General features: G+C 43.9%; 1 protein-coding gene across 1 annotated transcript; it reads right to left on the reverse strand.

Annotated features, from left to right (window-relative positions):
- Positions 1–5,302: 5,302 nt before the first annotated feature.
- Positions 5,303–6,514, reverse strand: LOC133904784 (mitogen-activated protein kinase kinase 9-like). The gene has a single exon (XM_062346338.1). It carries the CDS (start codon positions 6,512–6,514, stop codon positions 5,534–5,536), a length of 981 nt encoding a protein of 326 aa, XP_062202322.1. The 3' UTR covers positions 5,303–5,533.
- Between the last annotated feature and the right edge of the window lie 9,496 nt (positions 6,515–16,010).

A 16,010-nucleotide genomic window follows, 5' to 3' on the forward strand; every position in this document is an offset into this window, starting at 1 on the left:
TATACTGGTACGGTCACAGCTAAGTGCGGCGACCAAACTTCCTATGCAAGATGGAGTGCTCATGATATGCTTCATGCATAAACTAAAGAAATAACTTCCAACATATGAATATACTTCAAGTATTGCATATGAAGAGTATAAACATCTGCAAGTAAATAACATACCCCACTACTTTTACCTCATAATCCATGAAATCATCAAATCTTCAAAAGGTAGACAGAGGAAATATGTTCACATTCAATTTAAAAGAGTATTAAGTGTGTTAATTAAAAGATAGAGGTGATCAAATAATAAACTATAGCATAACGCAACCACTACATTCACTTACCTTCACCGATGATGAAATCAGGAACTAGATGCGTTCCTAAGTGGCAATACCTGAACAAGTACATACATTAGCACCAAAACGCCGCAACAACAAAAGAAAATGAAGACACTCCCTGCCTGAAAACCCCACATACACAACATCCAAGGGTTACATAAAACCATCTACATCTTTGTTTGCAAGACACAGAGCGAGAACCTCCTCTATCTAGATCGAAGAACGAAGAACTGGACAATGATTCACGAACTAACCCCCATCGGACAACAACACTAATATAAAAAAAAAACTTCTAAACCGTTTAACCAAAAAGACCTAGACCGAAGCCAACGAAGAACTATCAATGGGGCCTACAACCTTCCTTTTAACCATACGATCGAATTCGACACTTGTTAGGCCTAAACTTTAAAATTATATCGTAGCAGGGTAAATGGATCATCTATTACCAACACGACCGCTCTCCACTAACCACAAGCATCTAAGGACTAATTAGAAGTCACATTTTCAACGAGAAAATCGGATTGACGATAGAATCAGTGAAACTCCCGAAATCCCCCCTCCCTTTCCTCTTCTTCTTCCTCCCTCTCCCTTCTCCTTTCTTCTTCCTCTTCCTCCTCCTTCTCTCCCTTTTCCTCTTCCTTCTCCTTCTTCTTCCTCACCCTTTTTTTTTATTTCCTTTCTTCTTTCTTCCTAGCCGGCAATTCCCCTGCTCTGCCCTCCCTCCCCAGTCGATAGCCTTCACCAGCGATGGTCGGTCGACCGGCATGGTGCGACGGGCAGCAATTGCGGTGCGGCGATGGGTGGTTGGGCTGATAGAGCTTGGTGCAGGCGAGATAGGTGTCGGGACTATCGGGTGGAATAGGTGGAGATCAGGGTGGTGACTGATCCCACTCGATCTTATCTCTTCTGTTTACTTTTTTATTTTTTCCCTTTTCATCCAATGGTCTAAAAATTTTGGGCTCATTATGGCTTCACCTAGTGTCCAAACGGGACGTTAGATAGCAAAACAAAATCATCTCGATGAGATCTATGTATCCGCGGTCTCCGATTGTACATCCAAGCAATGGTTCAAAAGGTCAAATTTTGTACTCCTAATGGGTCCTACAGTCAACAATTGAATTTTGCATTTTTGAGCATTACAGATAGTGGGTCAGATAAAATCAAATGCATATTTGCATTTCCTATGGTTATTTTCTACCAAAGAGCAATCCAGGAGCAGTGTTGGAACCAAAGTTTGGGTACAACAAACAATAGTCAATAGATCATATTGGTAGTATTTTCACCACTAGCCTTGAGACACATTAATCATATAAATAATGAAGGAAAGATTTATGATAAATTATTGATGTGAAGCAATTGATAACCTATGTACAATTTAAGTATAAGGATTACATTGATTACTCTATGAAAACAAGTTTAAATATATGGCTGTTGAGTGCAGGGTGGCTGATAGGAGAAAGAGGTAAAAACAGTCAAAAACGGTAGAAAAGTGAAAACAACTGAACAGGAATTTCCATTACCGTTTTCTCACCTAGCTATACATGTAGAGAGAAGCCCATCTCGATATGTCTTTCTTTTTTCTTTTCGAGCAACCAATTCATGCTGAGACAATTCACCTTTTGATTCATCATCGTCTCAATTCAGATTTTTTTTTGAGAGGTTAGTATTTGTCAGATGGAACTTACCTGTCCCTCTGATTTGTCCTTTTCCCCAACTGTCATTCCCTTCCTTCCTGGGCCCAACTCAATTCTACCTCTCTGCTCCCATCAGGCCCAACTTAGCCCGCTGGCCTTCCCCATCTCCCTGGCTCATGCCACGCCCGTGGCACCACTGCGTTGCTCCTGCCACGATGTGTTTGATTGTCCCTGATCTGGTGGATACGTGTAATCTTATGGAGAAGTTTGTTTGGCTACCTACATCCACTTTTCAAGTTTGGCCCAGCGGATATAAATATACACCTTCAGCTTGGCTCGAGAGTGAAGCTCGATTCGAGCTTTACTCCGTAGCTTGGCTTGATGGATGCAGGCTTTTGTATCCGCTCATGTAGGTGGGCCCACTATTAGTATCACAAAATTATCTTCATGCGAGCAATCAATCACAATCTCAACTCTTGCATCCACTCATGAGGCCTCATATTTGGTCAACCAAACATGAACTCTGCTCATCCTGTCCAGACATACAACCAACCAAACACTCTTCTTTTCAATAATTATGACTCTACCCAGCCTGCTTCTGCTCAACCAAACTATACGATACATCTCTACGAAACTCCATCCGAAAAACCAAACACACCCCCAGTGCCTTTTATGGTCATGCCGCCTTATGGCCGCCAGACCCTCATGTCTCCTTCCTCACACACTCTCAACTCTCTAGGTCTCGAGCCATGTAGCTCACCCCAACTTGTGCCTCCCTCCCCGTTCGTCTCCCCACATCCAACGATGAAGACTCCGCATCAGAAGAAAAATGACTTCTTCTGGATTAGATTCTGCTTAAACATTAATATAGATACTTGCGAGATAGATGAATTCAAAGTTGTCCGTTGCTCAGGTGAGCTGGTGACCATCTCAACATCTATGCATGAGTGAACAATGGACAACATTTCCTGTGACAGTTTAGTTACTCGGTATTTTGTACTCCTCGTGGGTCCCATGATCAACAATTGAATTTCACATTTTCGAGCATTACAGATAGTGGGTCAGATAAAATCAAGTGCATATTTGCATTTCCTATGGTTATTTTCTACCAAAGAGCAGCTCATGAGCAGTGTTGGAACCAAAGTTTGGGTACAACAAACAATAGTCAATAGATCATATTAGTACTATTTTCACCATTAGCCTTGAGACGCATGAATCATATAAGTAATGAAGGAAAGATTTATGATAAATTATTGATGTGAAGCAATTGACAACCTATGTACAATTTAACTATAAGGATTACATTGATTACTCTATGAAAACAAGTTTAAATATATGGGTGTTGGGTGCTAGGTGGCTGATAGGAGAAAGAGGTAACAACGATAAAAAACGGTAGAAAAGTGAAAATAGCCTAACAGGAATTTCCATTCTGGCTATACATGTAGAGAGAAGCCCATCTCGATCTGTCTTTCTTTTTTCTTTTCGAGCAACCAATTCATGATGAGACAATTCACCTTCTGATTCATCATCGTCTCATTCAGATTTTTGTTGAGAGGTTAGTATTTGTCAGATGGAACTTACCCGCCCCTCCGATTTGGCCTTTTCCCCAACTAGCCTTCCATTCCTTTCTGGGCCCAACTCAATTCTACCTCTCTACTCCCACCAGGCCCAACTTAGCCCGCCTGGCCTTCCCCATCTCCTTGGCTCATGCCACTCTCGTGCCACCGCTGCGCTGCTCCTACCACGATGTGTTTGATCGTCGAAATTTATCCTAGCATAATCTGGTGGATGGGTGTAATCTCATAGAGAAGTTTGTTTGGCTATCTATATCCACTTTTAAGTCTGGTCCAGCGGATATAAATATGCACCTTCAGCTTGGCTCGAGAGTGAAGCTCGATTCGAGCTTTACTCCATAGCTTGGCTCAACGGATGCAGGCTTCTGCATCCGCTCATGTAGGTAGGCTCACTATTAGTGTCACATAATTATCTTTATGCGAGTAACCAATTATAATCTTAACTCTATCATCTGTTCATATGGCCTCATATTCGATCAAACAACAAAAACTCTGCTCAGCCTGTCCAGACATACAACCAACCAAACACTTTTCTTTTCAACAAATATAAATCCATTCAGCATGCTTCCGCTCAACCAGACTATACCATACAGCTCTACGAAACCCTACCCGAGAAGCCAATCACACCCCCAATACCTCTTATGGTCCTGCCGCCTTGTGGCCGCTAGACCCTTGTGTCTCCTTCCTCACACACTCTCAACTCTCTAGGTCTCAAGCATGTAGCTCGCCCCAACTTGCGCCTCCCTCTCTATCCGTCTCCCCACATCCAACGGCGAAGACTCCGCATCACAAGAAAAATGACTTCTTCTGATTAGATTCTGCTTAAACATTAATATGGATACTTGCGAGATAGGTGAATTCGAAGTTTTCCGTTGCTCAGGTGAGCTGGTGCACATCTCAACATCTATGCATGAGTGAACAATGGACAACATTTCCTGTGACAGTTTAGTTACTCGGTATCTTGCATAGTTGGCACCTTAGCATTTCAACAAAGACCTTATGTGTATTAGTTCTAATCTTTAATCTAATCATCATGAACACTAGCTCTAGTAATTGAACACATCTAAAACATGCGGAAGCATGAACATACCGAATCTCAGAGATGTCATTAGGTCTTGATGTGATCGGAGTGGTGGCGCCGGTGAATGTGTTCTGTCGTTGGAGATCGTCGCTGTCGTGAGGTCGTTGTACGTGTCGATGAAGAGGTTGCAGGTTTGATGAAGCGTTCGGAGTAGATGCATAGGTGTGGGCGATGTCACTGGTGTCCAGATGCAACTAGTGGTGGTGGCAACGGCGGCGGCAGTCTTCACCTCACTGATGCGCCCGTAATAACCGCTAGAGTTTAGATGTGTTCGGGGAAGGCTAAACCTTACGATAAAACTTAACTCGTGAGGTGTCAGTACCCCTTATTTATATGACACACGTGAAGCAGGGTCACAACTATCGATTGGTTACGCTTCCGATCAAAGCGCGAGAGGTGACCCAATCAAATAAGACATTAGTTAGGATAAGGTGGCCATGATTAAAAAAATGCCAACAATGTGCATAAGAACCCCAGGTTGCTGCATCGTTGCAAATAGCGCAGAATAAGAGAATATGCATCTTGATTTTTTTATCAAAACTAAAAGACAATGTCATATCTTTTTAAAACAAACCAATATGAGAGTTGTCAATTATATTAAGAAAAAGAGTCCGACGGACTGACATCTAGTAGCATCCAGTAGTAGAAGAGCCCGCACCCTTTTTCAATCAAACTGAAAGACAGGCTCCTATCATGTTACAGATTCTCGTCCAGGAGAGAAATAAACCAAGAACTAACAATTATTTTGGTTCTTGAAGGGAAATGCAACTTTTGCTGCCGGGAAAATTCCCATCCAAGGAGAGATAATACAGTCTCGTGCCCTCACAAACTACAATCGATCAGGGAAGGAACATAATGAATCTCAAGAATCTAATTACACAGTTCGATTGAAAAAGGCTGCGGCTTTTCTATGTCCTATGCTCTACTCCTCCATGGTCTCCACGATGAGCTCCCGCAGTGCGCGGCGCGACTCCTGGACGTCGCGGCACGCGACGAACGGGTGGGCGAGCAGCTGCGCCATCGTGGCGCGTCGCCTCGGGTCCTTCTGCAGGCACGCGGCCACGAACCCGCGCAGCTCCGCCGACGCCGACGCGCTCTCCGGCGCCGACGGCGGCTTCCCGTCGCAGATTGCCCGCCTCAGCTTCTCGTACGTCGGCATCTCCCCCACTGGCAGGATGGGGCTACGCCCCAAGAAGAGCTCCAGGACGGTGACGCCGAGGCCCCAGACGTCGGCGGCCATGGCGCCGCGCGGCCCTGCGTGGGCGTTGGGCTCGAACCGCTCAGGGCTCAGGTACGGGAGAGAGCCGACGGCGACGGAGACCCGGAGGCGCTCGCCGGTGCGGCCGTAGAGGATCCGGGACACGCTGAAATCGCCGATCTTGACGTCCCCGCGGGAGTTGGCAAGGAGGTTGTCGGGCCTCATGTCGAGGTGCGCGACGCCGCGGGAGTGGACGTGCGCCAGCCCCTCGAAGCACCGCGCGGCCACCTCGGCGAGGGCCAGCTCCGGTAGCCCGCGGCCCTCGCGCCTGCGGAGGACTCCACCGAGCGTCCCAGCGTCCATGAACTCGAGCACGTACGCGGGAACGTCGTCAACTCCGCTGAGGACGGCGTGGCAGCGCACGACGTGCGGGGACCCAGCGGACCGGCGGAGCGCCTCGGCCTCCTCGTCCTTCGCGTCGGCCTCGGGATAGTAGGCCGTCTTGAGCGCGAACACTGAGCCGGTGAGGCGGTGCCGCACCTTGGTTACCACGCCGCAGGCGCCCGCGCCGAGGTGGCAGATCTGCTCCAGGTCCGATAGCCGCAGCTCCTCGTCCGCGGGCGGCGCCTTCATCATCTCGTGAGGCGCGGCGGGGAGCCGGCGGAAGAACTCGTGCGGCGCGACGGGAAACGACGGGCGAGCCATCGAGGGCTGGGAGGAACGGAGGCGCAGCTGCTCTAGGTCTGGACAGCCGCCGCGGCCGCCGCCGCCACCACCATGCGGGCACACGAAGCTAAGCGGATGCGTGAGGGTTTCGATGGCAATGCGGGAGGTCGGGGGTTTATGGCGCGCGAGGCAGAGTCGGAGTCGGAGTCGGATCGGGGCTAGCTGTCTCTCTATGGCGCGCGGGGGAAAATCCGACTGGGAGGGCAGGTGGGAGGGGGTCCACCAGTCAGGCACTGGAAATGCTTGGCTTGGAGTGGAGACCAAGGAAAGGGAGGGTCAAACGCCGCAGGAGAAGGGTCAAACGGATACCGAAACCGGAAGCGCGACCGGATTTGGATTACTGGAAACGGAACAGCTTCTAATTGCATTAATAAGAAGCTCGTACTGTTCTATGGCCAATTGCATTTGGTTGTAGTTCATGGAGCCAATTGATTTTTTTTCTACTGTTAAAAACTAGTTTCATTTATTTATCATTTTGGTTCACAGTCGTCAACGAGATAAACCTATATTTTTTTAATATGAGTGATATTATAATTAAATGGTCAATATTTTGAGAGGCAAGAGGCGGTGCCTTTAAGATGAGTGATTGTGTCGTATTGACTTTACGCTGCTGCGAAATGCGATGCGATGCGAGGGTTAGAGGTCGTGGCCTGTAGACAGTACAGGGGCACTGGCTCTGATCAGGCATCACGGTTTGAACGCGCTAAAGTCTTGTTTGTTTTGGATTATAAAAATTGGATTATAATTATAATATGTAAGTTGAAATAAACGGTTGAATTATAAAAGCTAGATTATGATGATAATCAGCAAGCTAAAATAAATTACTAGACTATTACAATCTAGCCTACAAATTATAACAATCTAACAATTCGTCTTCTATCTATTTTTATAATCCATAATACAAATTATTACAATACAATTTTTAGATCCAACTTCTTACGATTCATACATGTTTAAGTTTCAGCACCAACATAATCTTCCGCGCCAACATACAGGTCTAAGCTTCGTCAAATCGCAATCCGTTTTCTACTGTTGCCGCTTGTGTGCGACAGTGCGACTCGCTTCGCTTCTACTAGAAGGCTATTCTTTTGTGAGAAAAGGATGTACTTCGGCCCATTTTTGTTTTCGTTTTTCAGACCCTTTAGCGTTGGGCGGTATGTTCTTTTGATGGGTATTGAATTGGGCCTGGCCTTGTTTGTGTTGGCGGCCCAGTTTACTGGAACAAAACGCAAAGCAGGGCATCTTGCAAAAACAGAGGTGGGGACGTGCTTTGTCATACAATTTCTACCGTGGGATCGTCCGGGAGACAGTTTTTTTAAAGGGAGCTTTATTAATTTTTATCATTACATTAAGTTGATATAATTATATAAGAATTTATTTTTAACTTCTGCATTATTGAGGTATACACAGCACATATTAAAAAACACAAAAAGAGACAGGACGTTATATGAGATCCATAAAAAGAAAAGACTGGCATAAAGAAACAAATCTCCTCTAAATAAGTTATTATGTTTAAATTTAGATACAAAGTCTAGTCTGTCATCCAAACCGAATAAAAAGTTCTCGTACACACCATAGTATTCATCATGCGATGCTCCTGCTGATTTAATACAAACCACGAATAGAACCGGTATGTATAAATAAAAATAACCTGCAAAGGAGATATATTTTTTAAAAGATAATATTATTTTTTCATAGTCATAGCGTCCAACAAAATATGGCTATCGTTGCCATTATATAGCATTTCATATTTTTACTAAGACCTTAAAGCTAGTTCCAAAGCATGTTTTGAACATTTTCGCGATTGGTAAAGATTTTATGGTACCTGGACTATTAGCCATGTAGAACGTGCGAAATAGCAATCAAAGAAGATGTTGCTTAATTATCTCTAGTTTGTAACAAAAATAATATTTCTGATCTCCAAATCATTGTCTTTTCCTTAGTTTATCCTTTATTGAGAGAACTCCTTTATGCAAATATCAAACAATTTTTTTATTTTTTAATGGTAGCTTTAATTTCCATATTTTACTCTTTTGGATTGGTTCATCACCTTTCACTAGGATCATGTACAAAGAGCTAACTATAAATTTTCTAATTTGGGTTAAGCTCCATTTGAACTCATCTTGGTCCCCCGACAAAGTGATATTGGTTAGATGAGCCATCAACACATCCCATGCTACTAATTTTGGGCCATTTAGATCCCGCCTAAATAAAATATTTGTGAAGATAGCTCCATCGCCTTGGCTATCGATTTTTTTTTTGTTTCGCACTATGTATATAAAGAGGGAAATTAGCACCTCAGTGGTGAATTGGCTAGCTAAATGCCCTCCCAAAATTTAATTTTGGAGTCATCCTTTATGTTAAAAGTATCGTATTTGAATATGATAATTTTCACTTTTATTAGTCTAGTCTAGAAATGTCAGTCACATAATTTTTCTTCTACTTGAGAAAGAGGTTTTAGCACTACATATTTGTTTCTTGACACATCACATCTCCAATTAAAAGCTTGTATAGACACTTAAGTAGGAGAGAGATATTTTGAATGTCAAGGTCTTTGATCCCTGTTCCACTCGGATTTTTAGGTTTACACATGACTTTCTATTTTGCCAGATGATATTCTTTTTTTTATCATCGCTTTGTCAATAGAATCTTGATCGAAAATAGTCTATCTTTTTTAAGACCCCACGTTGGGATTTAGAAGAAAGACATTATATATATGGGTAAGTTACTAAGAACCCAGTTTAGCTATACCAATCTTTCCCTCGTAGATAGGTACTTAGATTTCTAACTGTTCAGTCTTTTTTTTATTCGTTCCTTGAATTCTTTCCAATCTGAGTTTCTCGGTTTTCGGTAGTGAATCGGAATTTTTAGGTACCGCATAGGTAACTTGCATCCGAATATGTCAGCATATTGGTTGGCCTTGTTTTGAGCCGCTCTGAAACAAAATAATTTATTTTTAACCCTGAAAGCTGCTCGAAAGCACAAAGTAAAAGCTTCATATTCTTGGCCTTTTCCGGATCATCTTCCATAAATAAGATCATGTCATCGGCATACTGAAGGATTGAAAGCCCATCATCTACTAAATGGGGTACAACTTCTTAAACTTATGTTTCATCTTTTGCCCTTTCAATGAGTATTGCTAGCGTATCAATGATAATATTAAACAAAATAGAAGAGAGCGGATCACCATAATGTATACCTTTCTTCATTTTGAAGTAATGGCCAATTTCTTCATTAATTTTTACTGTTGCGCTACACAGAAATCGTTCCTTGTGAAAGATACAGAAATCGTTCCTTGTGAAAGATACAGAAACCCTCCTATATGTTCTTATTTTATAATTATATTTTTGGAAAATTTTCAAACGAACGTTCAATTTCTTATTTTAATAAGCTGCAGGCCTGCAGCGAACGGTTTCCGTCCTCCGGCGGCTTGAAGTCAAATGCAGAATTGCCCAGGTCTACTGGAAGGCTAAACTTAATATTTTTCTTGAATGTTTCATACCGATTTTATTTTTGTTCTAATTCAAATCAAGACGCTTGATAAGACTGTCCATGTTTCGAGCTCTCGAGGTTGATCTCCTTGTTCTGTTGGGGCATTATCGACCAAAGACGTGCCAAACATATAGCATGTAAGCAAGAACAGACTTGGATTCATCTTTAACATTCTTGCAGTTTCCTATACAAGAGCATAGGCTTGACAAAATATGGGCTTAACCGCTTAAGTCAGTGTCGAATATCTAAGTATGGGATATATACCGTGTAGATACTTATAACTCTAGATGTTATAGAACTGAATCTGCGATACTTGATACACCTGGAATTCAGAAGGCGTATACTAGAAATGTCTTGATTGCTTAATAAACTTGAGAAAACTAGTATCCATGACAGATCTACCTATTTAGATGATAAGAAAAAGGACTCCCTATTGACTACGGCTAGATAACAGATAGTTCATCATACTTATATAAGTCGGAGACCCAGACCTTCCGGAGGAGACTCTTTTTTCTCTCGACTATTGGAGGCAGACATTAGGACCTTGACGTAGTAGGAACTCGGTGACTTTAGCTTTAGGTTAGATTAGATATGATCTACTTCTTGTAATAGGTTAGCCATATTACCTGTACTCGAGTGATACATACATACAATCATCCACACATGATGTAGGGTATTACTCCAACCAGATGCCCAAATCTGTATATATCGTGTGTGCCTCACTTCATGCTCGATCTTTGATCTATGAAGGTAACCTTGTTATTTTCGAACACATTGTCAGGAACAAATTCTCGACAATTGGTGTGTCAGGTAGGGGTCTTCTGCTTTTCAGGATCGACTATGTTTCGAGTGCATACTGACACCGGATTCTCCGACGTCAGCTTCTATGACCACTTTGGGTCAACAACGCTCACACTCGAATCGCCCCTAGCCGGATTGGAGATCGCATTCGAAACTATGATCTTCCGCTGGGACCATCAAGGTGAACTGATCCGCACCAGTATCATAGAGTCTAGACAATTAGACGCATACTGCAAGGTGGGACATCTCGAGTGGGATCCCTATGAGCCTAATGTTCTCCAGTGCATGGACACTGACAACGATGAGGGTGGCGATGACGACTTTGCTGTCAACTAGAGTAGGTGAACAGATCGATTCATGTTCATGGCCAGAGGAGCTGATATCCCACCTACTGACCCAATGGTGGTAGATCCAAACGCCTTGGTGAACAATGGCACAGAAATTCCTAAGGATCCAGCAACGGTGATCGTCGCTCATGGTACTGACGTTGCCGACGAAATACCTCCAGAGACATCTGCAGCTGGACCTTTATGTGTTCCTGACACAACTCTCCATCAATGGACCATAGGAGGTCAGGTACCTCCTAGTCTTTAGCGACGACTTTCGGTGGGCACACCTCCAACGCCAACGGCTCAAGCAACGAGGAACGAGCTCCCTTAGGATAGCAACCGCGAAGCAGCATCATCTCGGCCACAGCTAAGTATAGGCAACAATGTTTTCAATACTTCGGATGCTAATATTCAGGGAGCCCATCTGATTCTAATATCCCTTCCGGAGTTGGATCCAATGAATCCCTTAACCCCTATGATTAATCAGGTCAGAACCCTACTCGATGCGGCCCATATCCAAGCTACTCGAGTGAACAATCCTAGCAACTATAGGCCCTAGTTGGCAAGTGCCGACTCGAGGAGCCACAAACACGAGCATCCCCAAGTCAAGGGATCCCAAATGGGAAGCTCGAGCGATCAGGGTCGAGCGTAGTCCTGCGGGCTAAGCTATAACTGCCCTATTTATAGGCGTAGGAACCAGGAAGACCTGAGAAATTGCATCCCTCACAATCGACACAATCTACATATAGTGATAGGTAACAACCATGAGGAACGCTAAGAGGACGATTGCCATTATTATGACCGCAGATCTCCAGGACGAGATGGTCGACGTAACTCCCCTGCTCGAAGGAGCAGGTGTGATAGTCCTTCCCCACCTTCTCCTGAAGAATTCGATGTAGGCTACAAAGCTTTCATACACGAGCTTCATTTGATATGGTGGCTCGAGAAGTTCATGGTGGGCCTGATCCAGAAGTATGAAGGGAAGATCAACCCCAACGAGTGGTTATAGATCTATACCACGGCAATTCAAGCAACAATTGGTGACAACAAGGTAATATCCAATTATCTGCTGACCACGCTCGATGGACCTACCAGGTCTTGGTTGTTGAACCTACCTCCTAACTCGATCTGATCGTGGGTCGAGTTGAAGGCTCAGTTAATAGCCAACTTTCAAAGCATACTCAAGCATCTGGGAATGGAGAACGGTCTCCATCAGTTGAACCAAGGTGAGGATGAGTCACTCCGAGATTTCATTCGCTGGTTTAGCGGCAGACGTAATACAATCTCGGACATCTTCGATGACTCCATCATCATCGCCTTCAAGCGAGGCGTCTAAGACACAGTGCTCTTCGAGTTGGCTGACAAGTGTGCAAAGTGAGAGGAAGCTCAGGTACACGCCAAGAACCCTCAATCTGCTGGCAAGGACAAGTTCGAGTCCTCGAAGAACAGTGGGAAGAAGAACAAATTCGACGACAACTGCAAGGGTCCAGATATGACCATAGCCGCAGTCGACAAGAGTAAGTCGCGCAACACTAGGGAAAACAAAGGCCTAAGTCGAGGTGGAGGAAGTGGTGTGTCGTTCATTGGACCAGCCAACACGACTTTAATGAACGGCATGTTATCAAAAAGAAGATTGATGAAAAGTTCAAGGCTGTTGTTGCTGAGCATAACAACAAATATGCCAAGCCGAATGTTAATGGTGACGAGCTCGAATTCCACGAGACTGACCAAATTCTAGCACACATCTTTGGAGGATCTGCTGCGTATGAAATGGACAGAAGAAGCTGAGTGCATCTTTCAGGATTTAAAAAGGTATTTATCGTCTTTGATAATTCTTCCACCACCTAATGAAAAAGAAGAGCTCTTTTTGTACATTGCACCTACCCCACAAGTTTTAAGCATGGTCCTGGTGGTCGAATGTGAAAACCCTGAGAGAAAAGCCAAGGCCCAGAAACCGTTTACTATGTGAGCAAAGTCCTATATGATGCTAAGCTACGATACCCACAAGTGCAGAAGTTGCTGTATGCAGTCTTGATATCTTTCCGGAAGCTACGACATTATTTTTAAGCATACAAGATCACCATCGTGGTGACGTATCCGCTGAAGGATGTCATATGCAATAGGGAGGCTACTGGATGAATCATGCAGTGGGTGGTCGAGCTCAATGAGTTCGATATCAGATATGTGCCACACACAAGTGTGAAGTCGGGAGTACTAGCAGAATTCATCACCGAATGTACAAGCATTGAAGAAACAAGGCCAAGTATGGTCGAATACCACTGGATGATATTCTTTGATGGATCGCTCATGCTTCAAGGCTCGAGGGTTGGCATTGTACTTAAATCTCTAACGGGCGATAAACTCAAGTACGTTGTTCAATTTGATTTTAAAGCTTCCAACAATGTAGTAGAATACAAGGGACTGGTAAACATGATCTGTATAGCTGAGTCACTTGGAATTAGGTGACTTCTCGTAAAAGGGGACTCACGGCTAATCATAAACCAAATAGAAAAGGAGTACCAGTGCTCGGACAACAACATGATAGCTTACCTGAACGTGGTGCGAAAGCTTGAGCAGAAATTCAAAGGGTTATAAGTAACGCATATCAAGAGGAGTGAAAACTTTGATGTGGATGAACTTGCTAGACTCGCTTCTTCCTAAGCTTGGGTACCCATAGGAGTCTTCGTTGAAAAACTCCTCAAACCATCTGTCCCGATAGTTCGGTGAACGAATGCTACCTAACTCGACCAGCAGTCTGGTCCAGTCATCGAGGCAGACCCCGTAAACATGGATGCTGCACTACTCGAATGCGAACCGACTTGGATGACTCCGTACCAAGCCTATCTTGAAGGTCGAGACATCCCTGACGATGATGTGCCTGCAGAGAAAATTTCTCATAAGTCCAAGCTTTACGCCTTGGTAAGACAACCGCACTGTCTCTACCACCAGAGGTTCGGGGGCTTCATTGCTGAAGACCTCATCGACGACCTGGTCGATGATCTTCTCAAGATCACCACCATCTTTATCCCCTTCATCTTCTTCATCCCTCTTGCTCTCATTCGATTTCTCATCATCGAAGGAAACATTGATGACCCCAGGAGGGATCATGGAGAGGGTCTTAGGGGAGAGGAACCCTGCTTCTTCACTCTCTAGGCTTAGCTCGCAGGACAACGGTGGAGCAAAGGCCATGGCTTCAGGCTCCATGAGTTCTCTAGAATAACGAGTAGAGGAGAAGGAAGGAGACAGGGTGAGAAATGAATGACCTTGGGTCCCCTCTATTTATAGATGCAGAAACAAGTCACATTGTATAAACAGAGCCATCAAGATCTGAAGTGCTCGCATTTTCAAGATTTCCTCGGTCGCGTATCACATCTAGCGGAAGTCGAGGCATCGCTAAGACATTGCAACTTGTCCAATCTCTGCAAAGAGGGGTGCACGGTCATTATTGCACATCAAATCAAAAGCTGCAATGAAAACAAGCACAAGCAGAAGTGGGTTTTTAATGCTCACCTACCCAGCTGTTCAAATACACCCGATGACCATAACATAATCTCAACCACTCGCTCGGGGGTTGGAGACATCGAGTATGTGGTCGAGAAATGGAAGCTACATCGTATAATATCAATGTTTATGCTCCACTTTCTACTCGAATTCAGTCATGAAGCGAAGGGACATAGGTCACGTCAAGTATATTTTGGTGCATATGCTCTACTCTCTTTCTTGATTATCACACCTAGAGAGTCATGGGCTATATCACATACTTTTGATGCCACAACTTTACTCCTTACTTGATCCAATCAAAAGCTGCAATGAAAACAAGCACAACCATAAGATCCAAAGTGAAAGATGAAGTCTTTGAGTAGAAGACAAACAGTGGTGGATGAACTCGAAGAGCGAGACTGCAGAGGAGGCAATGAGGCTAAGGCAATGATGGTGAAGTTCTCTTCTCGGGTAATTAAATAGGCCTTGCCTCAAGATGAGACTCATAAATTGTTTTCGATTGGGATAAAAACTATGGAACTTCGATTGGCGTGAAAAGTGGGACGATGGCATTGTGCGAATCTCTGCATGCTTGTATGCATTCTTCAAGCATTAAATGTGCCTATCCCCGTCGCTTCAAATTTCAAAAGGTTTTTTTAACTCTACTCAGAGACGGGTGTCGAGAAGTCGATATTACTGACCCCTATCTAGTCTCGAGTGTGGATAACAAAAGGGTGCTCGACCCAAAAGTGTTTCCACTCGATACTCGGAACATAGCCTTTTCTTATTCGATTCTTTTGACTGTGAGTTTGATCTACCTTACTTGACTAGGATTGGACTTGGCGATAATTGTGTAGATGCTTGTAGAAGTCCTCATTGCTAAGTAGATTTAGGAAGCTATTGTCGAATATCTAACTATAGGGTATATACACATAAGAGATATACCATATACAGACGAGATATACCGTGTGCATACTTAACAACTCGGAATATTATAGAACCGAATCCGCGGTACCTGATACACCAAGCATCTAGAAGGTCTATACTAGGAAGGCCTCAATTGCTTAACAAACTCAAGAAGACTAGTATCCAGGACAGATCTACCTACTTGGACGACAAGAAAAAGAACTCCTTATCGACTACGACTGGATAGGAGACAGTACATCACTCTTATATAAGATGGGGACCCAGACCCCCGGAGGAGGCTCTTTTTTCTCTCGACTATTGGAGGCAGGCATCAAGACCTTGGCGTAAGAGGAACTTAAACTTTAGCTTTATGTTAGATTAGATTTAATCTACTTCTTATAATAGATTAGTCATATTACCTGTACTCGAGTAAATACATATATACAATCATCCACACAGGACGTATG

The sequence above is a fragment of the Phragmites australis genome, chromosome 2, assembly GCF_958298935.1.
Source record: "Phragmites australis chromosome 2, lpPhrAust1.1, whole genome shotgun sequence".
Lineage (NCBI taxonomy): Eukaryota > Viridiplantae > Streptophyta > Magnoliopsida > Poales > Poaceae > Phragmites > Phragmites australis.